At 34.8% G+C, this 27676-nt stretch overlaps 1 protein-coding gene and 1 long non-coding RNA gene across 2 annotated transcripts in view; one reads left to right on the plus strand and one right to left on the minus strand.

Moving 5' to 3' along the window:
- LOC139769263 (uncharacterized) overlaps nt 1-27676 on the minus strand; it is a 48919-nt gene that overhangs the window by 4339 nt on the left and 16904 nt on the right. The window lies entirely within an intron of this gene.
- LOC139769253 (fatty acid synthase-like) lies at nt 225-27350 on the plus strand. Its single transcript, XM_071700136.1, has 19 exons — nt 225-405; nt 3184-3434; nt 3534-3765; nt 9788-10203; nt 13922-14215; nt 14325-14529; nt 15593-15753; nt 15991-16308; nt 16959-17458; nt 18077-18390; nt 18472-18891; nt 18993-20011; nt 22427-22671; nt 22747-23440; nt 24442-25273; nt 25385-25869; nt 25962-26216; nt 26380-26631; nt 26720-27350. The coding sequence occupies exons 1-19, from the start codon at nt 237-239 to the stop codon at nt 26822-26824; spliced, it is 7167 nt and encodes a 2388-aa protein (XP_071556237.1). The 5' UTR covers nt 225-236; the 3' UTR covers nt 26825-27350.

Below are 27676 nucleotides of genomic sequence, written 5' to 3' on the forward strand. Positions count from 1 at the left end.
AAAACTTCCTCTATGAGAAAGCAAAATGTAGATTACATTTTCTATTGCGTAGGTACTATATCTCGCTCTCCTTCTCTCTTCCTTCATCTCCTTCTCCTATCCCTGCCATTATTATTTTGTCTTGAACGGAAATGGTTTAAATTAACCTTACGAAAAGAGAACCTTAAAAACACTATATATATATGGCTGGTTTACATTACAATAGTCATTCGACAATTGGTTTATGAAGTGAAATCATGGGTGACACAGAAGCATATAGATTGTGGAATATTCAGCCCGGCGAGGAGATCGTTATTTCTGGTATTGCTGGTAGATTTCCAGATTCAGACAATATGAATCAGTTACGAGAAAATCTTTTCAATAAAAAAGACCTTGTTAGAGCAGATCATGGGCGATGGAAGACAGGTAATTATTTCATATGCACGATAGTTCTGCATTCATGCCTGATTGGTAGATAAATGATATATATGCTATCTCTTCCGCAATAATTATATTAGTGTACAATAAATAAGTGAAAATACGACCGTACATGATACACAATCTAAAATGATATAGTGAGAACTGCGTGTAACACTAGATTTTCGAGTTGCGTGTTGTGAGTTGAATCGATTTCTCAATGTAGTAAGTAGCGCGATCATATATTACGACTACGTAAAATGATTACCGTATAGGGATAATGTAAAAGGTTTAATGGTTATTTCATAATACATAAGTGTAAAGGGATAGTAAAGGATGGAATACAGCAAAATACAAGTACATAGCTCTTGTATTCTTTGTTTAGCTTGATATCTTGTATATCCCTCCTATTTAGGATATACGGTATTTTTAGCATGCAAGATTTATGCCATAGTACAGACACTCTGTAAAACTCGAAATCGTCTATGTGTTCTTTTCCTTCTTTTTTTTGGATCGTATAACAATAACCTTTAATGCATCTATCGCTCTTCTATTTTCTTTTTAAAATCTTTCAGTTTTATAATTTGTTTATCATTCTTACATCTTATTATAGCGAATTTGGTTGGACGCACCAGTGCGCACTCAGCGCACGTTAAAGTCGTTGTACACTGATTTAATCTCTAAGATTTAAAGTAAAATGCAAATATTTCGACTCTCTGGTAAAATACCTAATATATATTTTACCAAATAGTACAATAAAGAATATTGAGGATTTCGTGACTTAACCCGTTTATATTAAACATACACTTTACGAAGATTTGTGTACGACGGCTTTAATGTGCACTGAGTGCGCACTGGTGCGTCCAACCGAATTAGCTATTAATAAACTTTTTACACACATTTTATAACCTATTATGACATTTTATTGCCTTATTTATAAATATTATTTGTAATTTTTTATATGGCGTATATTCCACCCATAGAATATCATACATCCCACCCCTATGAGATATATGGCAAAAATGTAAAGGTTTCTAAAAGTTTTTGTTGTTAAATACAAGGAATAAATATTTCATATTTCTAATTTTTTTATAATAGTAGACAATATAAAGTTTTTATTGATATAATTCATTTGTTTTAAACATAAATAGTACTCGATAAATTAAGTTTTCCTTAAGTGCGGCGTATATACCGGAGTTACCATATGGTTGAATTTCTACTTATTTATTGTTTATATACGTCGCTGGTAAAGACGTTCTTCCTTATTAACCAGTGTTGCGATAAATATCACCACATGCCTCAGTGGTCGAATTGGTTGAGACGCCTATCACAAAATAAAAGAGGTCCAGGTTCGAATCCTGACTGGAGTGTTATTTTTCGTAACATTTCCTTTATACCCTACGTATTCTATTCTATATAATACAGGATGAGTCATTTTAATTGACGCAAATATCTCGAAAAATATGGAAGATATGGAAAAATGTTTCAGACAAAAGTTGTATGGTCTAAAGGGAGACACATTATTCTGATGTGAATTATGTCGTAGCTAGATGTCGTTTTCAAGAAATTTTAAAGGCGACTAATTCCTTAAATAGAACTTAATTTTTTTTAGATAAAAATTGTATATCTCGTCGAAACGTTTTCAAAACACTATAATAAAGCTTTTTTTCGTTAAAAATTTCCTGAGGTACTTAAAATTTTGTTATAATATTTTTAATATAAAATATTATAAAATATGAAGTAGCTTGTAAAGTATTCACTTTTCAGTGACTGTACCTTCATACTTTTATACGTAGAATAATAAAAGGAAGCGAATAATAATATTAATTTTTATATTTGCAATTTGGTAAAATTGAATGTGTCTAAAAAATACAATTAAATTTTTTAAAATAATTTTTTCTGTTTTTTTTTACAACAATCGATTTCTTTCATTATTTTACGTATAAAAGTATGAAGATAAAGTCAACAAAAAATAAATATTCACGAGATGTTTCATATTTTGTATTAAAAATATTGTAACAAAATTTTAAATATTTCAGGAAATTCTTAACGAAAGAGATCTTTATTATAGTGTTTTGAAAACGTCTTGATGAGATCTACAACTTTTATCTCAAAGAAAAATCAAGTTTCACGTAAGAAATTAGTCGCCTTTAAAATTTCTTGAAAACGACGTTTACATGACTTACATCGGAATCATGTATCCCGCTTTAGACCATACAACTTTTGCCTAAAACATTTTTCCATATCTTCCATATTTTTCGAGATATTTGCCTGCGTCGATTAAAATGACTCACCCTATATGTATACATATACAGGATGTCCCAGAGCACCCTTGGCAACGCTTGTGAAGAGCTGTAGAAGGGATCGAGATAAACAAAAAAGTCTTCTACCATTTTGCGATATTCGCAATAGTTGATGAGTTATTAATTAATACGTCTGAGCAAATCGGCGCGTGACGCGTGAGAAGCAGTAGGCCAGACTTGGCATTGGCAGGCGCACGCGTGGGCGCTCGCGCCAACGCCAACGCGCGCGCCTGCCGAGTCCGGCCTACCGCACCGCCGCTTCTCATTCACTCAAACGTATTAATTAATAACTCATTAATTATTGCATAATATTCCAAAATAGTACAAGACATTTTTGTTTATCTCGATTCCTTCTACCTCATCACGAGCATTAGATACAGTGCTGAGACACCCTGTATATTAAGGAAATGTATTTTAAACTAAAGTTATGTGAAAAAGTGAACGAGGAGCGTAACGCTTTGTGTGAAATTGTACGTTTCGTTAGATCATCCGGATGTACCAAGTCGTATGGGAATAGTTAACAATTTGAATAAGTTTGATGCGGATTTCTTCGGATTATCTTTCGAGGAAGCACACACACTTGGACTTGAGACGAGAATGTTACTGGAACATTCTTATGAGGCAATTATCGATGCCGGTATTAATCCAAAGCAGTTGCGAGGAAAAAATACTGCCGTGATCATAGCAGCATCCTTTTCTAAAACGCAAACTAAATTTTTGTATGAAGATCTTGAGGTAGAGAAAATTATTAATTGACAAGTGTAATAGATGAGATTATTGAATTTATCATTCATGTGCAAGAATTAATTGTAATCGCGAACTTTCTGCAATTAGATGGATGGTCTGAATCTTACTGGATGTCACAGATCTATAATGGCAAACATGATTTCGTACTATTTGGATCTGAAGGGACCATCATATGTAATTGATACAGCTTGCAGCTCTAGTTTTTATGCCATGGCCGCTGGTTATCATTGTATCATATCGGGCAAATGTGAAGACGCGATAATTGGGGCTGCACAATTATGTCTTAATAATACTACAACTCTGCAATTCGCTCGTCTTGGTACTTTTACTGAAACTAATTAATCTTATAATATAATGATCATAAAAATTAAAGGATTACATTTTTGTAATTTGCACACAAGAAATAGAATGGTGTAAATTTAGTATTGTAAAAACATTTGTAATTTTTCTGTATATACTATTGACCCAGCCCCCTAGACCTCGAAAACGGCTTTAGATGTGGAAAAACGTTCCAGACAAAAGTTGTAGGATATTAAGGGGGGAAGATGATGATATGAAAATATGGACTTGATCTTTAGTGACCTTTTCAAGGCCAGATCAATGTGATCGATGTTTTCTTAAATGGAATCTTATTTTAAAATGGAACCATTTTTTATTGTATTTTCTTGTAAACCGGCCCGGGATAAAAGGTTTAGATCTGACCAGATCAAATTATATTTCAGCAGATCAAATTTTATTTGGTCAGATATGCTCAGATATGACTTCTCATGTCTGTGCAGATCTGGTCATATATGTTCATATATAACTACATATAACTATATATAACTATATATGAAGTGTAATCTGGTCTTCGACGGCTCAGATCGGACCATATTTGCTTAAATCGGACTATATCTGCTCAGATCGAACCATATATGTGATTGAATTTTATCGAAACAGTCCAAATCTGACTGTATTTGTTTAGATATAACCATATCTATACTCGAATGCGATCCAAAATACATTACATCTGACCATATCTGCCTAGATATACTGAACTGCCTAGATGAACTGAGGTTGTGTTTGATCGAAAACTGTTTAGGTCTGATGATATCTGGCCATGTTTAACTATAATAAATTAAATGTTCGATGATTGATATTCGTCTAATATGTGATACTTAAGTATATAAATATGAATTTATTTATACACAGCAAATTAAAAATATTCAATTAAATATAATATCCACAAAATAGTTATCAAGGATATCCATTAGATATCCACGTGCTACCCTGGCGAAAATTAAGAAGCTTTATAAAGCGTTGACAACCGTTCAATGAGGGTTTTTTGAAAGTTTATACGCTTTCAAACTTTATAAGAATAACGCTTACACAACGCCGTTGGGTTTTGAACGCTTCCATAACGCTTATAGAACGCTGTATATAACGTTTCATGAAAGTTCTGAAATGCTGAGGCAACGCTTTTCAGAGAACGCTCAGTAAACGCTGCGTGCAGAGAGTTTGCTGTCAGACTTTTCAAACGTTTAGCAAATGCTTTTCCCAACGCCGTAAGACAAGCGTTTTCACTCCGTTCAGCAAACGCTCTTCCGATGTGGCGAATTGTAGAGGCGCAGTGAACGTTTTGTAAGGCGTTAACGCAAACGGCTTGGAGACGCCCAAGAAACGCTTTTCCCGACTCCGTAACACAAGCGTTTTCCCTCCGTTCAGCAAACGCTCTTCCGATGTGGCGAATTGTAGAGGCGCAGTGAACGTTTTGTAAGGCGTTTACGCAAACGGCTTGGAAACGTCTACGCTCTTCCAACAACGCCACTAGGCGGCGCATTTTTCTCGCATTTAAAATACATCCAGCCGAGTATATAAGCAGACCCCCTGTGAGGCGAAAAGCAGATTCGGTTTCGAAACCTCATTCCCAGATAGCATGCATGTTGTAACGTATAAAACGTCGTAAAGATATCTTAAGATATCTTTAAGATATCTTTAAGATATCTTATGCAACATGCATGCTATCTGGGTTATCATCAATAAAAATTATTTTTGAGTAATAAGAATATATTTTTCTTTATTGAAATATATATAATACTTTGATAAGAGTAATTTATCTTTGTTTAATGCTATATCATTTTAACATTTCACAGGATCTATAAACGTTTTAAAGAACTCTCAGTAAACGCCATACGTCAAGTAAATGCTGTGCAAACTCTCAAAAAACGCTGTATACAAACGCCTTCCAAATTCTGCAGCGTTGCAATTTTCGCTTTGCGAACTCTCTACTGACCGTTTCTAAACTCTCAACGAACTTCCGCAAACGCTCACGTAAACGTCAAACAAACGTTCATGAAACTTCTCATTTTCCGGTTCATATCAACCGGTTATTAATAATAAACTTGAAAAACGCATGTCTATGCCCGCGTATATAAATATAATAGTAAAGGCTAACAAGATTAGAAATCAATCAAAGAAAGATGGAGCGTGGACTGTCAAGTCCGACAAATTTGCGGCGCGCAGTTTATTAAATTGGAATATATGTATATGTACAGTATGTACATTACAATTCGTTAATTCTTTACGTAAGTATAGAATTTATGAACACCAACACCTTGTTACGGCTCCATCATTCTTTGATTGATTATTATTTGATTCTTTTCATTATTCTACGTATAACAGCAATAAGGTAAAGTTATCGAAAAGTGAATACTTTACGAGATATTTCATATTTTATATTAAAAGTATAAGAAAAAGAGTCAAATGGAAGTCACTCAAGAATAAAGTCAAAAGGAGGCTGGGACAAACTCGACACGATTTTTTCAAAGACAACTTTCAACAATTAATTAAAATTTTCAAGCAAATTCAATGGTACACATTTAATGAGTGTTCCTTCAGATATAAAATTGCTTAAGGAAGTTTTGCTGTACGTCGCTTAGTTTTGCCTTCAGGAAAGGAAAAGTGACGCGAAGACAAATTTTCAAATTGAAAAATGCCGGGGCAAACTCGACACTTTGCCTGATCGATACAATTTGATTTGGAACTTATTTTTTATTGTCTAAAACTAAAAATACATTATTGTTTATCGTGTATTTAAAAAGTACAAAAATTCGGAATTAAGTAAAACATTTATTGGAAATAATCAGAACAAAAATTGTTGAACTTTTAATTATTTTTATCTAAATTCATGTCCGAAAAACAATTTATGCAAGTAAATTCGCAATCGGACATGCGCACACATTTGTCATAAGCCATATGACTGCATGACAAGCATCGTTATTGGGAGCCGATAAAACGGCGTGGTGTTGACTTGGTCCCGAACGTCGTTTTTCCCTTTTGTCACTCCAAAAACATGAAAATTTTGAAAATATGCAAAAACTATTACCGGATTCGTATAGAGCATCAAATTTCCCATCAAAATCACTTACATATTATATACATAGAGTGTATAGTTTTCCGTTATCGATCTTTTTGGGAACCGGTATCCGAAATTTTTCCAATTTTTCGGGAAATAATTGACCGAATTTCAAAGTATTGTATATAAAATAGGGGTAGAATTTTCCGGGGAGTGCCATAAAGTGTATAATTTTTCGTTACCGATCTTTTTGGAAACCGGTATCCAAAATTTTTCCAATTTTTCGGGAAATAATTGACCGAATCTTAAAGAATTGTATGTGAAACAGGGGTAGAATTTCCCGGGGAGTGTTATAAACTGTATAGTTTTTTGTTACCGATCTTTTTGGGAACCGGTATTCAAAATTTTTTTAATTTTTCGGGAAATAATTGACCGAATTTTAAAGAATTGTATATAAAACAGGGGTAGAATTTCCCGAGGAGTGCCATAAAGTGTATAATTTTTTGTTACCGATTTTTTTGGAAATCGGTTACGAAATTTTTCAAATTTTTTAAGAAATAAATTGAGTGAATTTCAAAGAATTGTATACGACGGAATTGAACTTTAGTCGATAAAAAAGTCATATTTTTTAATTTATAGCATTTTTGTGGATTGGTGTGTATGTATGTTTGTTTAAGGAGGTTCAATGGCTACAAAAAAATGCAGCCAGTTTCATGAAATTTTAATATGTTGTTCTGGAATGCAAAATAGAATTATATAAATTTTTTGGGAATTTTTCACCGTCCCGTTTTGAAAAAAATCTACTCCAAATGAAGTCGTTTGAAGGAAAACGGCTCCCGGGCGAAGCCCGGGTAACCAGCTAGTATGCAATAAAAAAATGGAGGGTTCCATTTAAGAAAACATCGATTACATTGACCTAGCTTTGAAAAAGTCACTCAAATCAAGTCCATGTTTTCATCATCTGTCCCCCTTAATATCCTACAACTTTTGTTTGAAACGTTTTTCCATATCTAAAGCCGTTTCCGAGATCCAGGAAGCTGGGTCAGACTTTAGAGACATTCTGTATATACAGTACCGTCCGTATATAAGTTCCCGGACACCTCAAAATTTCGAAATAAAAGTCTAAAACTTAGTTGAACCATATTTATTCAGAGTTTCTGTGCTGTGCGACAGACTGTGATACATTGTTTTGATAAAACTAAATGTACTCTTGGGATTAAAGTTAACTTTCATTTAAAAAAAACCTAAAGTTCTGGTTCGTTGAAGAGTCCACTTTTTGCCTTAATAACTGCTTTACAAATCAGAGGCATTCTCCTGATCAATTTCTCAAGAGATTCAGATTCAATAGACTTCCAGCTTATTTGAAAGCGCTGTCAAAGGGCGTTGATATTTGTGGAAGCCTCTGATTTGTAAAGCAGTTATTAAGGTGGATTCTTCAACGAATCAAAACTTTAGTTTTCTTAAATGAAAGTCAGCTATAACCCCAAGAGTTCATTCAGTTTTTCGTTTCATCAAAATAATGTATCATCCCTGGTAAAAATTACCGTTAGAAACGGATAGAACGTGCATTCTATCCGTTTCTGACTGTTTTACTATGCGTTTCTTTCCCTGCAATTACGGATAGAAGCAGATGAAAAGTGTTGCAGATTCTATAAGACTGTGTACGCAAATACGGTGAGGAAGGCTAACTGCATCTAACTGATTCCTAACGGAACGGAACTTCTATCTGAACCTATGCGCAGACGAATTATGAATCCTATCCGTTTTTATACGTAGCCAATTTTGAATGTCTATCCGCATCTGATTGCAAAACCAGGCAGGATATCTATCTGCATTTGCATGCAATTATGATTTGCCCGCTCTATCCGTTTCTAACTGCAAATGCATTTTATTCATTTCTTATTACTGCAAATACATGTACATTGTGGGAGGTTTGTAGTTATCAGGTAGATTCTACCTTTAAACGCCAGGAGAAGGGATTCCTTTAGTTACGACACTGTAATTTTTTTGGTTGTCGCCTGACAGAACGCTTGCTTATATATTATGGCTGGTTGTATTTTAAATGTGAGAAACGCTTTCCATCATGCGCCGCCTAGCGGCGTCGTCGCGAAGATGCAGATGGATGCGGTATCCGCAATTACGGATAGATACCGTCAGCATTTGATGCGTACAGAATGCGGACAGAAACATACAGGATTCGTATCTGTAGTTGCAGACAAATTCCTATAGGTCGACATTGCGTACAGATGCAGATGAATGCGGTATCCGCAATTACGGATAGATACCATCAGCATCTGATGCGTGCAGACTGCGGATAGAAACATACAGGATTCGTATCCGTAGTTGCAGACAAATTCCTATAGGTCGACATTGCGTACAGATGCAGATGGATGCGGTATCCGCAATTACGGATAGATACCGTCAGCATCTGATGCGTACAGAATGCGGACAGAAACAGACAAGTTTTTCTATTGCAAAAGCTTATAGATGCTGTATGCCGATAGATTTCCATTAGATACAGTTATACGTCGTTACATTTTCTGTCTGTATTTGCAGATACAATAGTGCTGCTTACAGAAACGGATAGAGCTAGACAAGCTTGCAGTTACAGCGGATAGGATTCCGTTACATACCATCAGAAATTCTATCTGTTTCTAACTGTTTCTAACGGTAATTTTTACCAGGGATAGAAAGTCTGAATAAACATGGCTTAACCAAGTTTTGGACTATTATTTCGAAATTTTGAGATGTCCGGGAACTTATGGACGGTACTGCATGTATCTACAGAGTGTCCAAAACAAAAGTACCCAGCCAAAAGAATGGGATAGATTGGATTAAACTGAATATAAAAGTCATTTACTGGACATTTTCTCCTTATTTTAATGAGTACTACCTGCTCTCAAAATATGGGACATTTTTTAAAAATATTCTGTATATGTGCATCTATAATGTATAATTTAATATATATATTAAAAGATGTATATTATATATATTTTTTATCTTTCAGGTGTTTTGGCACCCGATGGTTATTGCAGACCTTTTGATGTCGCTGCAAATGGTTATTCACGTAGCGAAACAATGGGAGTGATATACCTCCAAAAAGCAAAGAATGCGAAAAGGATTTATGCTATATGTCCACATATTAAGACAAACAGTGATGGTTACAAGAAAGAAGGAATAACACATCCATCGATACGTATGCAAAGTACTTTGCTAAAGGAATTTTACGATGAGTGTGGAATACCATCTTGCTTGGATTACATTGAAGCACATGGTACCGGTACCAAAGTCGGCGATCCTCAGGAAATCAATGCTATTTATAATGTCTTGTGTAAGAATAGAAAAACTCCATTAATGATCGGCTCCGTAAAATCCAATCTTGGTCATGCTGAAGTTGCAAGTGGTTTTACTCAGATCGCTAAGGTAAAACAAGTGGATTTTGCATTTATTAATTATTTTCAAATTTATTTTTTTTACGCATCTTCCCTCACACACACACACACACACACACACACACACACACACACACACACACACACACACACACACGCACGCACGTACGCACGCACACGTAGATTTTTTGATTGATTGAACTTTATTAACCTTCTCGGCTATTTTTTACACCAAATTTCTTTACATTAATTTTTCTATATGAGGTACAATATATCCAGAGACATGGTAGTGTCTCGCGCCAAGTGCATGCGAAGCGAGACCGCACCGTGACTCTTACACGAACGCACGAGTTGCGAATACTCGAGATTTTGAGATCTCAATAACCGCTCAACCGATCAAGTTCTAAGTAGACCCAATCGATAGCTTGGGTTTGAATTATATAATAAAAGTGTTTTTATTTTTCCGCTACGTGCCCTACGAGCGGAGATATTACGATGCAAAGCCCAAAATGTTAAAAATTTTACAATTAAGAAACGTCGTCGTCGCCGTACGTATGGTTGCTTTTGCATCGATAGATGGCATTTGAGACTATTGAAAAGAGATTGAAAAAAGACAGCATATACGTACGTGTGCGTCGTGTACGCTCAGTGCAGACAGTGCGTTTAGCGCGTTCAGCGCTCGCGCTGTCAGTCAGTTATAACCTAGAAATATATATTACCCATTATTATAATAGATATTGATTTTATACCTTGGTATTTGGAAATATTAATTATTTACGAAATCAGCAATAACAATAAAATAAATTATGTAAATATGCAGTAAATATGGCATCTTCTTCGATTGCTTTGAAATTTACAATTTTTGTGTATTTTGTGTAGTAAAAAAAATTCTGCGAAGGAAAATCATTGGTCATGTTCCGTTTGTTTCTAATTAATACTTAAAATATCACGATGTCAGTAAGTAAGGATAATTGAAACGATAATTTATGCATATGTATTTCGCTCCTTATTTCAATTAGATCATATTATGTTATTTACAATTTCAATATAGTTGTCTGATTGATATATTATATACAGTATTAATAATATAATAGTGTCCTTGCAGTTCAAGATGAAATTGGTAATGCAAATACATGGCCCGAATTTTTCGAAAAACGTTTTGGGATAAAAATTTAAAGGATCACAATTAAAGCAGACAACAGTTTGTGCTTTTGGTTAAAGCAGAGAATACTCTGTATTTATGCTTTCTACTATTCTCTGTTTTAACAAAGATTATATTTTTAAAATATATAATTGAATGAAGTAGTAAATAACATATGATCTAATAGTAAGAAACGAAATATATATTTATAAATTATTATTTCTTTACTACCGGCATCGTGATATTTTAAGTATTAATTATACAAACGGATAATTATATAAACAAACGGAACATAAGCGACAATTTTCCTTCTGAGAATACTTTTTACTACCCAAAATACACAAAATTTAAGAATTTTAAAGGAAGACAGTACCGTTATTCTACATATTTACCTAAAGTTTTATCGAATTAGCAAATTAGTAATTAGTTACAAAAAATTACTAATTACGTAAAAATTAATAATATTTAGGTATAAGTAAATTACGCATTACTTAAAAAATTGGTAATTTGTCAGAGAAAAATTTCTAGTTACGTAAAAATTAGTATTTAGGTGAAAATAAATTATTAATTTTCAAATAAGTAGTAATTCATTTTTGACAAATATTAATTATATTTTAATAATAAAGAATTTATTTCTACTATTTACCAATTTGCAAAAAGAAATTAATTTATTTTTGCCTTACTAACATTTTTACCTAAATATTATTAATTTTTATGTAATTGATAATCTTTTAGCTAGTTGAAGTTTGGAACGTTCCTGGAGCAATTTTTTAAAAAATAATTTGTCTCATTTCTCCTTTGGCACAGAGACATTTCTGAGTGACAAATACGAAATACATAAGAGACCGAACCGATACACCCTGCGGAAGACACCCTTATACTAAAAAAACCTACCCCCGGACCACTTTAAATATTCTGGCTACGCTAAAAATGATTTGAAGAAATAAGACAAATCGTTTTCAGTGTAGCCAGAATATTTAAAGTGGTCCGGGGGTAGGTTTTTTTAGTATAAGGGTGTCTTCCGCAGGGTGTATCGGTTCGGTCTCTTATGAGACAATTTCGATAATTAGACAATTTAGACAATTTTGTGGTGTAGAATTCATTAAATGGAAATGTAGTGTTTGTTAAACACAACTCAAACACAGCTATTTTGATTATTTTTGACACACATTTTAAAGACATTCATAATCGCTTCTAAAATATTTCCCGCAGTTTCCTGCTAAAAAGAATATTAATTATTTCTTTCTTTTTTCAACCTCTAAATAAGATAACAAAGCATGTTTTAGAGGTTCCCGTTGAGGGCAAAAAATGACGATTTTTACACCCCCTCCTTTGGTTATCCCTCGAATTAACATAGTGAGATACATATGTATAATATACGATAAGTGAAACTTAAATGTGACCGATATCTCTCAGAAGTAAATAAAGATGTCAATAAGAGTTAGGCGCGGTAAATAATGCGCTTTATAATTTATTATAATCTGGACCAACTAAATAAGATTAGCATACGTTTCGATCCTTTCTTTGGGTCAACCTCAGCGTGATTAGCGTCATTAGTGAATTAAAACTCAGCTTACATCGCAATGGTCGGAATTTAACGCAATAAAGCAGTTAAAACAGTTTGTAGATAGTTACTAATTTGTGAGATTGTGACTATAACTTATTTGTGAGAGACGATGATATAAGTTAGTGAACTATCTAAAAACTCTGATTTAACTGATTGACTGTGTTAAATTCCGATCGATGTAAGCTAAGTTTCACTTCATTAATGTTATGCGCTGAGGATAACCCAATCGAAGAAAAGATTACGAGAATTAAAGAAACGTACGCTAATCTAATTTAATAATAAATAATATATCGCACTAATTATGTACCACGCCTGGCTTTTACTGCCAAATTTGTTATTGTTATTTAATTTTATTTAAGAAAACCTTGATATATTTTTATTTATAGTTAAATAAAAATGTACCATCTTTGGTTGAGCTGGATTTTTGTAGCTTAATAATATTTTTGTGTGAATTTGTTCTAGGTAGGGTAAACTTGGGTAAGATGCCCATGTTCATTCGATGTTTCATGGCGAACTAGATTGAAAGAACATATAGGTTGGCCATCTTTCCTCTAGTTTACCCTGTATTCTTTACAGTGATTTAAATGATGCCTATTAGCATCAACAAGTTAAATCGATTATCAATTTAAATATGTTGAATTTACTGTCCCAACAAAAACTTGTGTTTCAAGAACAATAAATAATCGGCACTCAGTTAAAGTGGAAAAAGTACATAAATTCACATAAGTATAATATTAAGCTACAAAAATCTAGCTCTAGACCGAAGATGGCATATCTCTACTTATTTATCTTATATATATATGGAGGGGTTAAAGCCATAGTGGTGTAAGTCAATTTTTTTGACCACTTTTTTTTTCTTCTTTTTTCAACATATCTGCATGTGTAGACTGCATCTATGAACTTAACTCGATAGGTTAAAAAAAGTGACTTACACCACTATGGCTTTAACCCCTCCATATATATATATATATATATATATGAGTCAATATACGAATTAATTAATTCATATTTACATTTCAAAATTGTTATTAATTTTTAAAGGTAATAATAGCGTTCGAAACCGGTTTTGTTCCACCAAACATCAATTATACATCACCACGAACCGATATAGATGCCTTAATAAATGGAACTGTTCGTGTTGTCGAAGAATCAATGCCACTTAAAAACGGTTACATAGGTATCAATTCTTTCGGTTTCGGGGGATCTAATGCTCACACGTTATTAAAGTGGAACATGAAACAAAAAGTTAACAATAGAGTGCCGACTGATGATTTGCCAAGACTTGTAATATTATCTGGAAGCACTGAAGAATCAGTGAAATTGTTTTTAAACGACGTTAGTAGACATTTCAAAAGCAATCTCAACATTTTTTTAGTTGACACATTATATACTTTTGCTTTAAAACATTATATACTTTTTTACTTTAAAAAATTTTTGATCGTAGGTCGCAAATCATCCGATAAATATAGAATATATTCGTTTAATACACGACGTCCATGCGGACAGTATAGACGGTCACCGATGGAGAGGATTCACTATATTGAATACTTTGCAACCAGATTCAATAAAGGAAATTCAAAATTGTGAGAATGCGAAAAGACCGGTTTGGTTTATATTTTCTGCTTTAGGCTCGCAATGGCCAGAAATGGGTATGCAATATTCCGTCAAAATCTTGCTATTTTACGATTGAGCGTAATTGGAACCAATATAGATATAGTGAAACATATTGGACAAAATGTGAATATTTCTATCGAATCTAATTCAAAACCATAGAAACTTATTTATACATACTATTGGCATAAGTTCCAGTTCAACAAAGTATGAGAGTAATTATGTTTTAATGGAAAATGCAGGTTTAAAAACCCAATTCAATCTTATTAGACCGAATAGGATTTTCTAATGGTTTTAATCAAGCGTTTTCAGCAGGGATACTTCATTTACTCTGGGAAAAAATTTTACCGATTTGGACCCACAGTTAAGGGGGCATATACACCTAGGAGGCCAAAAAAATGGTCATTTTTCTGGAATTTTTTTCTGAGAAACTATTGGAGTTATCGGATTGTGGTTTTTTGTAGTTAAAAATATATATTTTGAAGAAAGTTAACAATTTTTTTATTGAAAAATATTTTTGAAATTGGCTATGATACGCGAAAGATATTGTTATATATTTTAATATTTTATTTTATTTTTTTGTTTCTGTTGATTTTTGGCGAAGATACACCTGGTACCGTTTTTTTCCAGGCTGTCTCATCGCGACGCCATATCTCTGTCATTTTGCAAAATTTTTCAATAAAAAAAATTGTTAACTTTCTTTAAAATGTATATTTTTAACAACAAAAAACCACAATCCGACAACGCCAATAGTTTCTCAGAAAAAAATTCCAGAAAAATGACCATTTTTTGGCCTCCTAGGTGTATATGCCCCCTTAAGCACTTTAACATTTTGGTTAGTGCCCCTTAAGTGAAAATTATCTTTGCGATAACTGAATATCGACAGAACTAATTGAGAGAATTGACTAGTATAACTTAAAAATCTTTGAAATAGATAGAATAGCTAATTACGATTTTTAGTTACGCGGTGTTATTTCTAGTCCAAATACGTAAAATTAAGGTTACGATATCCAAATAATTTGATTACTGTTATACAGTATACAAATTTTTCCCAGAGTACATAGTACTTAAATAATAATATACGTTTTTAATTAAAATCAGGTCGAAACTTATTAAAATTTCACGTCTTTGCAAATGCGATAAGAATGTGCGACGTTACTTTAAAACCATATGGTATAAGTGTCACGGATATTTTGACAAAGAAAGATGAAAAAGTGTGCGAAGACGCGTTGTACGCGTTTGTTGGCATTGTCGCTATTCAGGTAAAATATTATACTTCGAAGTTATAGAATAGTGTTATAGAATAGTGTTATATAGAATAGTGTTACATATTCTATATTTATTGATAAAGCGATTGATTTAAATTCTTTCTATGTCGATTCATCGTATTAGAATTATCACCGTATATAAGTACATTTATTTCATCGCAATTCATTGGTTTATTAGAAATAAATTCTTCAAAGTAATTCAACTATAAAATTATTTTTATAAATTTGTAGATCGGCTTAGTAGATCTCCTAACATTATTAGGAATTATTCCGGATTACATGATTAGTCACTCTGCTGGTGAACTTGGTTGCGCGTATGCCGATGGATGTCTCACCATTGACCAAGCCATTTTGTCAGCATATTTTATTGGTTTGGCGTGTACTGAAGGAAAAATAATTCGTAGCTCTATGGCTATTGTCAGTTGTGATTACGAATGTCTCAAAAACATGTGTCCAATGGATGTTGAAATAATATGCCGCAACAGCGAGAATTGCAGCGTTGTGAGCGGGCCCACAGAATCCGTGCAAAAATTTATGAAAAAACTACAGGTAGTATTGAATAGCTCTCGTATCTTATAAGTGGATGGAAAACTTTGCTTAAGGTGATGCTGGAGCCGTCTGTATAACCGACAAAATTACCATTTTCTATGTTATCGACCTATATCTGTCCTTGTATAGACAAGGATAGCATCTACATTGCACGCACACATACGCACGAATCGTCATGTACACTATACTCTTATATTAGACTTCTAATCTCGATTTGGAGGGTTCGTCGATGTTTTTCTTGTTGTGCAATTCAGAGAAACTCGTTCTCGTTTTCACGTTCGTATCAATGGTATATCTTTTATATGAAGCACATCTTGTGATGAGCTGACAGCGATCGCTGTAACTTGAGATGCCATATTAGGATAAAAGTATATAGATAAGGAAATCTGTAATTCCGTAATTTTTTCTCGGTTTCTATATAAAATCGGAGTTTCCCTGAATCATTGATGTACGTACTGCAATTATGGAGAAGCATTTTTAATTCCGTCAAATTAATACGACGCTACATGAGTAGAAAGAAAATAGTAATTTTATCGATAAAACAGACGACTCCAGCATCACCTTAATGATCTTCAAATATCGAATTCTTAAATTCAAGCAATAATTTGCCACACCTGCTTATATTAAATTTGTATTTTTTGTATTATCAGATTAATAATATTCACGTGAGAGAGATACACTGCAACGTACCGTATCACAGTTCTTATCTCGAATCTGTGGAAAATCAACTTTTGCTTAATTTGAACAAAGTAATATCACTACCGAAGAAACGGAGTCCAAAGTGGGTCAGCACTTCCATACCTCGCACCGAATGGTTCACTTCAGCATCAAAATTGTCATCGGCGGACTATCATACACATAGTATATTAAGTACCGTTCTTTTTGAACAAACAACGCATCTAATACAAAGTAACGCAGTTACCATCGAAATCGCGCCACACGCCGTTCTGCAGCACGTTCTGAAAGAATCCTTGCGTAAAGAAGTGATAAATGTGGTATTGAGTCGACGCACTGAACAAAATATCGATATAATTTTACAAGGAATTGGAAGGCTCTATAACTGTGGTTTACAGCCGAAAGTTGCTAATTTATACCCGCCAGTGGAATTTCCTGTTAGTCGAGGAACTCCTATGATTTCCCCATCGATAAGGTACAAGATATTATATGATATCGCAATTTAGATATTATATTACCTACATAAGAAAAAATATATATATGCACTATCGTTTAAAAGTTTGGAAGCACGACTTTATTAAGAAAAACAATAGTGGTGCCAATACTTTTAAAGAAAATCGTCTTATATGAGAACCTTTACTGTGTGTTGTGTCTATTGAACACAGTATTATTTGTTTCTAATCATTTTCCAAGGAAAGATTTTATGTAAAGAATTTTATTGGTACCACTGTTATTTTTTTTAAAAGATCATGCTTCCAAACTTTTGAACAGTGTATATACATATATATATATAGTGTATATGTTTTTAATATACTAGCTTGAGCTGTTCGGCGTTGGCCGTCGAGGAATCCGTGAAAACACATTTTACCTCTTTTCATCCCGTTAGGGGTCAAATTTCTAAAAACTCTCTTCTTACCGGGTGCTTACGTCATGGAAGGAATATACTCCCTGAATTTCATGTTTCTAGGTTTAGGGGTTGGGCGAAGCGTTGATATATGTATATATATATATATTATAATGTAGATATACATATATAATTAATATATATAATTTTATAATGTAGATATAAACAAGCATTTTAATGTCACATTAGGTGGGATCATTCCAAAAATTGGTACGTACCGAGCTTTGAAAGACAAACGTTCATAAAATCCGGAGAAAGATATGTCGAAATTTCACCCAACAGTGAGGACTACGATCACTACGATTATATGTGCGGTCATGTAGTCGATGGAAGAAATTTGTTACCCGCGACGGGTTATCTTGTACTCGTTTGGGAAACTATCGGTATGATGAAAGGAATAACATTCACAACAATACCGATAATATTCCGAGATGTAAACTTTATTCGCGCTACTCATTTAACGAAAAGTAATACTGTAAAATTGATAATTGCGATACAAAAAGGTATTTATGAGATGACTTACTTTAAAGTAGCATGATCATAAAAATGCGTGTAAAATAATTGAATACATAAAAATATTACAGACGGGAAGTTTGAAATAACCGAAGAAGGTAACGTTGTGGTGACAGGTACAGTGCACGAGACATCGATTCCAGAACAGGAAATGTTTCAGACAGATCTATTACCGGAGAATAGCGACGAAGAAGAACACATGACTGCTCGAGATATCTATAAAGAATTGAGACTGCGCGGTTACCAGTACAGCGGCTGGTTTCGTGGATTACATAGCGCATCTATTTCAGGCAACAAAGGACATATCGTTTGGAAAGCAAATTGGGTAACGTTTATGGATACCATGTTACAGATGTATATTATTGGATACGATACTAGGGATTTGTATGTTCCGATGAGTATTCGGAAATTGGTGATCAATCCTAAGCTTCATGCGTCAAAGCTACGGAACAGCGCGGTTCGCATGGAAAATGCAACAGACAAGGATAAAAGTAAGCGCTCTTCAATCACTTGTTGAGTTATTTCGTTTTGATAAATATCGCGTAAGAAAATCTCTGTGATATAAAGCGTATATTATTTTGTCTTATTACAGAATTACCGATACAAATATACAAAGAACTAGACACGATTATAGCTGGCGGAATAGAAATTCGAGGCCTTAAAGCTACTCAGATCTCTCGCCGGAGATTGGCCCAAGATGTTGTTACCGAAGAACACGTATTTGTTGCTCATCATGATCGCGCTAAGATTTCTTTGAACGAAGCGATTCGGATATCGGCGCAACTCGCGCTGGAAGATCATCAAATCATTAAAATAAAAACAATCGAGCTAGTGGAAGATGTCGATGACGTTGCATTAGAATATCTCTCTTCTTCGTTTCTGGTTGAGGCTTTTGGTGATGTGCCATTAATACAAACAAACATCACTCTATTAACATCGCCGAATCGTTTTAATTCAGCAGATCTACCACAGAACATTACAATCGGAGATTTAAACAAACCATCTGTAGATGACAAAGCCTTAATAGTTGCAGGATTCAACCTTTTGACCAAACAACAAGCTTTGTTAGAACGACTTTTGTCATTTCTGAGAGAAGGTGGTTATCTGTTGTCACGTGAGAAATGCGACGTAATTGACTACACCAAATATTTACAGCAATACCAATTAAATGTTATTCTTGAAAAGCGCACCGACAAAGAAATGATTGTGCTTCTGAAGAAGAAAATTCTAATAGGAAAAAGAATTGTTGTTTACATAAATAATGATAACTTTAATTGGCTGGAGGATTTAAAGCTACTTGTGAGCGGTGAGAACAATCTCGAAGAAAAGAGTAAGATTATAATTGTTGGAGAGAGAGATTTCGAGTGCGGTTTGTTAGGTTTCGTTAATTGTTTGAGAAAAGAGCCGGGCGGAGAGCTTGTTAGGGCTGTGCTTATTCAAGATGAGAAAGCGCCTAAGTTTTCTCTCCAGGACCCCTTTTATAAACAGCAATTAGAAAAAGATATGATCATTAATGTATTGCGATCTAATAAAAACTGGGGATCATACAGACATTTGCGATTACCACGACCGGAAGCCGAACCCGTACCTACCGCTCATATCTGCCAAACGGTATATAGGAATGCTTTCAAAATATACGGACATTTTATCAATGTACAGTGAGAAGCAAAAATGAGTTCCTTTTCGGTGTAGATGAGCGCACCATTTCTACTTTCCAGCCAATTGCATGCCTAGAAATGGTGCGCTCATCTACACCGAGAGGGAACCCATTTTTACTCCCCAGTGTACAATACCCACACAGCAAAATATCTGAGATATAGCCAGATATCTTTATGCCTACAATTTTAAGTCAAATCTGAGATATCTTATTTTCAGATATTTACAGAATATCTACAGGACATCATTACTCGATATCACATTATATCTTTGAAAAAGACATCTCTGCAACATTTGCATTCGAATATATGGCTGATTCATAGTTAGCTCTTATATTTTATAAAAATCAACTCAAGTTTATTCGTAGCCAATAAAACAATCCGAGAGGACTTGGACGACGTACCGATTGGTCCCGGCGAAAGCCACACGCCGCGAGGGGACTAAAGCCTTGTGTCCACGATGCTAGAACTGCGTCCGAGTTTCGGTTTAAGCCAATGAAATTGCTGCTTTTCTGTAAGAGCTCCAAGTTGATTGGCTTAAACCGAAACTCGGACGCAGTTCTAGCATCGTGGACACAAGGCTTTAGAAAATTTTCACTCGGGCGGCGCCGGAGGTAACGACCGCTGCGCGAAAGCAACTCGCCGCGAGGAGACTTACTTTTGCTAGGGCTGCGCCGGAGGTAACGACCGCGGCGCGAATTCAACATGTCGCAAGGGGACTTAAAAAGTTTTTGCTCGGGCGAGCGTTACACGCAGAAAATTTTTCTCGAAAATACAAGTATATACGAACAAAGTAAATACCATACTAATCTTGCACGGCTAGGATATAGTCATAATATGCAAAATATTTCAAGAAAGTATAGGAAATTTAGAGAGCAAAGAATAAAACTATTCGCAGAAGTAAATATTTCCATCAAGTATGGGACTTTCGAGAGCGCGTTTTCAGAAAATCCGTTTGTTAATTTAAAGACGGATGATTCAATTATGTCTTGTCCGATTATATCTTATCCGATTGTAATATATTTTATCCCGAAGGCTGATGGACAAAAAACGAGACGTCTGTTGCAGTCATGGCAAAAACATAAGTTGCCGTTATAGGCTGTGGCGGTCAGCTGTCCGCCACGAGCGAACTTGAGAACGCTGGAGAAACCCTGCCGAGCTGCCCTAGATATAGTAGGGGTCGATGTTGAATCTTAATCATGCGAAAGTATACCGGCGATGCGCCGCGTAGCGGGCGCGAGCCGAACTCTCTCGCCGCACGAGCTCGCGTTGCCGCTCGCGCCGCGCGCCTTCCGTCGTCCACGATCGTGTTTACTATCGCATTTCTATGAAGAACATAGACTATTGCCAGATACGCAACGAATATTTCTATACAGCTCACAGTAGGTACCACCCTAGATTATATTTTTTCTTATACTGTCTTAAGAAACAACGCGCAATTCAAGCTACAACGTCGAATATACACATATTAGTATGGAACTTTTTTTACTTCCCAAGCCCTGACCTCTCCTATTTTTTTACTTCTCTCATTTTTCTTTGTTAGTATGGCAAATTTATTTACCTTTAGGTTACAAGATGTATCTGATCAAACTATTACTTTTCTATTGTCATATATTAATTTCCGGTTGAATACGCGTATATCTTAACGGTGCGATGCAAATCTAGTAAATTTTATTATGAGTATTCTACATTATTCGAGAAAAATTTTCTGCGTGTAGTAACATGTGCTGCCGCGACGCGGCTACATGCGCCAGTATCTTCTCGTAAGCAAAAATTCTTACGCACTAGAATAAAAGGCAAGCCTGTGAGATACTTGACTCTAATATTTTTCGTGATACCTCCGAGATATCATACAGTGCAGAGATGGTAAAATGCAAAATATTGGAATAGTATTGAAGCATAATTTTGAATTTATTGCGAATTCTTATGAAAAGAACTTCTTTTATATTTGAAGAAGGACTCAGAATTGATGACATATCATTTTAGAACAGAGAATAAATAAAAAGAATTAATTTCATAAATCGAGAATTTAAAAAGAATTCTTCTTTTCTTCTTGCTATTTGGGTTGTATGTAACATATCTGCTTTTAAATGAGGCATAGATATCCGACATATATGCAGAATCAGATATCATATCTGAAATAAAATTATCATGGTTTTTTATAATCTTGGAGATGTCTCTGAGATATTCTCATGATATCTTGCGCAATCAGATATTCCGTCATTCAGATATCTTCTAGATATCTTGGTGATATATTTTGCTGTAATATTATGTATTTTTAAATCGCTTTTTAAATACTTTCACGATATTTCTCTACTTGAAATTTTGTTTTATATATGTCATGTGTTACGAAATAGATGTTTTTCTATAGGTCCGTGGCAATCTAAGTACATTTTGTTGGATAGAGAACAGTTTATCTGTCGAATCTCGTCGTGAGGATTTAGTACGTGTGGTTTACTCATCCCTCAATTTCCGAGATGTAATGCTTGCGACTGCTAAATTAGTATTTAGCCAGGCAATATCGCGAGGACGGTTATTTCAACATATATCCCTTGGATTAGAATACGTAGGATTCGATGCCAACGGGCAACGTGTAATGGGAATCCGTGATACCAAGTAAATAATGTTCTAAAAAATAATTCCGTTGCGTAATGTAAAAAAAATGAAACTAAATAAAATTATTCTTTCTAGTTGTATCGCAAACGTTGTTGTGAAAGATAAAGATTTTTGCTGGAAGATACCTGATGCGTGGACATTCGAAGCGGCTGCGACGGTCCCGTGTGTTTACAGCACAGTTTACTTAGCCTTATACATATATGGGAAAATAAAAAAAGGCAATAAGATACTTATACACTCTGGTACTGGAGGCATTGGACAAGCAGCTATTCATCTCGCTCTCAAAGAAGGATGCGAAGTATTTATTACTGTGGGCACGAACGACAAACGAAACTTCATTAAGAAGATGTTTCCGAGCATTCTGGATGAACACATTGGAAATTCGCGAGATACCAGCTTTGAACAAATGATAATGCGAGAAACGAACGGTCGCGGCGTCGACATCGTGTTAAATTCATTGGCAGAAGAAAAGTTAATCGCGTCAGTTCGTTGCTTAGCGAAAAACGGTCGTTTTCTGGAGATTGGCAAATTTGATTTCATTTCTAACAATCCACTAGACATGTCCATGTTTCAGAAAGGTATTAGCTTTTATGGGATTCTACTCGATAATATGTGTACCGGCGATCATAAATATAAGTCGTTGCTGTCCAAAATGGTAGCCGATGGTCTTGAAGATGGAACCATCAAACCAATTCAAGTAACAGTTTTTTCAAAAACAGAAATCGAAGAAGCTTTCAGATACATGGCGAGTGGAAAACACATGGGAAAGGTACTCTAGTATTAATTAATAGTAGCATAAAGAATTATTTATAATAGGGGAGACCGGGGCGAAATCGTTACTATTTTTTCGGTGCCGATTTTTAACAACAAAACAAATAATTTTAGTAAAATGTGGTATACCGTTGTAAAGAGTGAACCCTTGGCTACAAAATTTATACGGACATTTTTGGTCTATGTCGCTTTGTTCAACTGGTATAGAGTGAAAACGACAAAGGTGCAAAAATTGAAATGTCAAAATTGCCGGGGCGGAGTCGTCACTCCATTCTCGGACTAAATTTTAAATGAATTCCGATCATGAAAAATGATAGGATACATTTTATTAATTATTTTTTAATAGAAAAATGAAAACATTAATTAAAAACACGATGGCGGAAAATAATTACAAGAAAAGCGCACACACTTATGTGCCCTACGCTCGCACGTTTCTCGTCAGCTCTATTCTGTCATCTCTGAGCACACGCAGCACATATTATCCAAGTCCTCGCCGGAATCCGACCACTGCTGCTTCTTTGACTTTGATTTTCGCCGGAAGCCTCCATGATATGGCTTGGTGACGACTTCGTCCCGGACACAAGTTTCAAGTTTGGTCGCTCATAAAATATTAGAAATCAATGAAAATAAAAAAACTTCACTGGATTCGTGTTCAGCATGCATTACTCTTTAGAATCACTTACTTTGAGATTCGGAGACACAATAATATTTAAGATATTACAAATTTTCGACGCGCAAAAAATTTTACTTTAGACCTCCGAAAACACGTTTGCCTCGATAAGAATCACAACATGGCACATAACTTCACTAAACTCCGTTGGTCATGTGGGCACCATAAGCCGCGTTTACAGTATTAATATCGAGTTCACACAACATACAGATTTTGAATTGCAGTGACAACTCCGCCCCGGTGACAACTACGCCCCGGTCTCCCCTAGTCTTAAGAACTTACCTATTTCACATAAAATGTGCATTTTTAACATATAAATATTTTTATAGATAATTATAAATATCCAGGAAAAGGATAAACCTTTAGACAAGTCCATTGTCGCGTATCGTCGCTATTACTCTCTCAGAAATAAAAGTTATATTATACTAGGAGGTCTTGGTGGATTTGGTTTGGAGTTAACCGACTGGCTGATATTTCGGGGCGCCAGGAACGTCGTGTTGATATCGCGAACTGGAATGAAAAACGGGTACCAACGTATGAAAGTTCGACTATGGAAGTCGTACGGTGTAAATGTTCTGATCATCAAGAATATCGATGTCGCTGATTCTAAGGATTGCGAATACATCTTGAAAACTGCCGAAAAGGAAGCACCGGTAGACGCGATATTCAATCTCGGAGTGGTGCTGAGAGACAGCGTCCTGAAGAATCAAACCGCGCAGACTTTCGCGGAGTCCTTCCGATCAAAGGCTCGAGCAACGCAAATATTGGACAAGCTTTCTAGAAAGATCTGTCCTCAACTGCGGCACTTTGTAGTGTTTTCTTCCGTTTCCTGCGGCAGAGGAAATGCTGGACAGACTAATTATGGCATGGCCAACTCCATCATGGAGAGGGTGTGCGAGAAGAGAGCGGAGGAAGGATTACCTGGATTAGCGATTCAGTGGGGGGCTGTGGGTGACGTGGGTCTTGTCGCTGACATGCAGGAGGACGATAAGGAATTAATTATCGGTGGCACCTTGCAGCAAAAGATATCTTGCTGTCTCGACGAGCTCGATAAGTTTTTAATTCAAAGCCGACCGGTTGTAAGCAGCATGGTCGTAGCTGAAAAGAAAGCGGGATCTTCCGGGCTTGACAGTTTGGTAAACACTGTCGCTAATACTTTAGGTATGCTCCAACATAAATTTACTTTTTGCACGTACTTCATATATATTTTTTTAAATCAGTTTACGAGTAATCATTACGGTACAAATCATAATAATTTTTTATATTATACAGGCATAAAAGACATGAAAGTTGTAAGTCAAAATTCATGTCTGGTCGAACTTGGAATGGACTCCATGATGGTCGTGGAAATTAAGCAAATTTTGGAACGAGAATTCGACATTTTTTTGACTGCGCCAGAGATACGAAATCTCACTTTCGCGAAGCTCAATAGGATGTCCAATGCAAATGTGAGCGACGCTAGTATGCAAGACAAGAAGAAATTCGATACGGTGGAGCTAGACGTTATAAAATTTCTAGTTGGTGTTCTAAAAGACGAAGACTTTATTTCAGAAGCCTGTTTAGATTTCTCGACTAAAAAACCAAAAACTACGACCGAAGTATTCCTTATACCAGGTATCGACGGATGTGGAACCGTATTCAGTCATTTGGTATCAAATATTAAATTTTCAGTAACGATCTTGCATTATAATACAAACAACACCGATGCTATCGATGCTACAAACATTATATCGGAGACGTCTGATCATCTCACAAACGTATGCAATTAGTAATTTCATATTATATTAAAGAATAATTTTTTTGTTTAAGAGGCATAAAATTTATCGGATACACTCGCTCTTTTTTTCAGTACATATTACCAAAACTGAGAGGTGGGAAAGATTTCGTAATGGTAGGATACTCTTTTGGATCTATAATCGCAATTGAGTTAACCAGAAGGTTGGAGGCTATGAATTTTATAGGCCGACTAGTTCTCATCGACGGCGCTCCTGAACAAATACAAATGATGTACAAACATTTTACATCAAATCCTAATGAAACAGACCTTCAGATTGTTGTTCTAACCAATATCATGGAAGTTTATTCAGCGGGAAGCAGTAAAAAAGTATTATTTATTTTCTTAATTTTAAGTACCAAAATTAAATATTACAATTTTTTTCTTTCTTATAGGAGTAGTATCAGTATCAATCTTATAGTCTTTTGTTTCACGTATTTCTCATTTTAAAGTAAAACTTATATTAAAAACAAAATATATAATTATTTGGTAGATTCTAATGGAATTGAAGAAATGTAAGACCTGGGAAGAAAGATATAATATTTTCGCCGAACAATTCTTAGCTACGAATACGTTACTCTCACCCGCAAATTTAAAGATGCTGTGTACAAGAGTTTATAAAAATGTATCCGCAATTCGGCAATATGATCCCTCTACGTTGCCGCCTATTAGATCTTCCATAATATTGCTAAAATCTGCGTACTCCTCGCATATACCACTTAAAGAAGATTATGGTTTGCAGAAGGTATTTCAAAAAGTTTTATTCAATCTGTATTTAATAAGTTTCAAATTTCAACGAAACTTTTTGTTAATGAAGTACATAATTATTTAAGGTAACTCAAAGTCTGGTGAAAGTACATTACATTGAGAGTACTCATGCGACGATCCTGAAAAGCGAGAAAGTGCTAACTGCAATTAATGGAGAACCTGCCATTTAAAGTATAATGTCATAATGTATACTAGACAACAATATTGTTTATATTAATTCTGACAATGAGACATCTTACTCTATCTAGAACCCTCTCCTTTGAGAATTCTAGATAGAGTAAAAGATGAGTCTCTCATTGTCAGAATACTTGTGGTTACGGGGATAATATTATTATAATATCAAAAGAAGTATTTATTTCAACAACCTTTGGCAAAAATATTATTTTTAATTACTTTTGTCAAAGGTTGTCGAAATAAATACGTCTTCACGACGTTTCGACCCTCGGGGTTTGGGTCCTTCTCAAGTAATCTATAAACAATTTGGTACGCGGTCAATTTTTAGTCATCTCATAATTATACATGAAGAATGTTAAGTCATTACCTAATATAAAACGGTCATCACTATCACATTAGACATCTTTCGTTATAAAGATTCTTACAAAAAAGGTCATAATTGATAAACTGTAATAAGCAACCGTAAATGAGTGAAATGTAAAGTATATGTATCAAATAAAAAGTTATAGTCTTAAAAATATATTCACATGTGTAATATCCAGCGATGGTCGTTTGATTAATAAGTTTTTGGTTATTTCCATCTCAATCGTCTACATGTCGTATGAAACATTGTGATTTTCGACACAGAGCATGTTCACACGAAGACAGTTAACGTTCGACTGACACAGTTACGCGATACTTTAAACTTTTAGCGAACACTGAAAGGTTATAATTGTCAACATTACTTATTCTTATATTATTGAGATGATATTATCATAAATGGGAAATAAATTGTCCGTGTCTTTTTGAAGATTGATCGTATTAGTATGTTTTTTTATGAAGAACATTCCGCTATTTCTCTCTTCTTG

The sequence above is a fragment of the Temnothorax nylanderi genome, unplaced genomic scaffold, assembly GCF_030848795.1.
Source record: "Temnothorax nylanderi isolate EJ_2023f unplaced genomic scaffold, tnyl_v1.0 TNYL_tig0021_pilon, whole genome shotgun sequence".
Classification (NCBI taxonomy): Eukaryota; Metazoa; Arthropoda; class Insecta; order Hymenoptera; family Formicidae; genus Temnothorax; species Temnothorax nylanderi.

Coding starts and splice junctions, on each gene's coding strand:
- LOC139769253 (XM_071700136.1), top strand. CDS start 237: ATGGGTGACACAGAAGCATATAGATTGTGGAATATTCAGCCCGGCGAG. Junction 18,892..18,992: donor TGCAACAGACAAGGATAAAA/GTAAGCGCTCTT, acceptor GTCTTATTACAG/AATTACCGATACAAATATAC. Junction 26,217..26,379: donor CAGCGGGAAGCAGTAAAAAA/GTATTATTTATT, acceptor ATTATTTGGTAG/ATTCTAATGGAATTGAAGAA.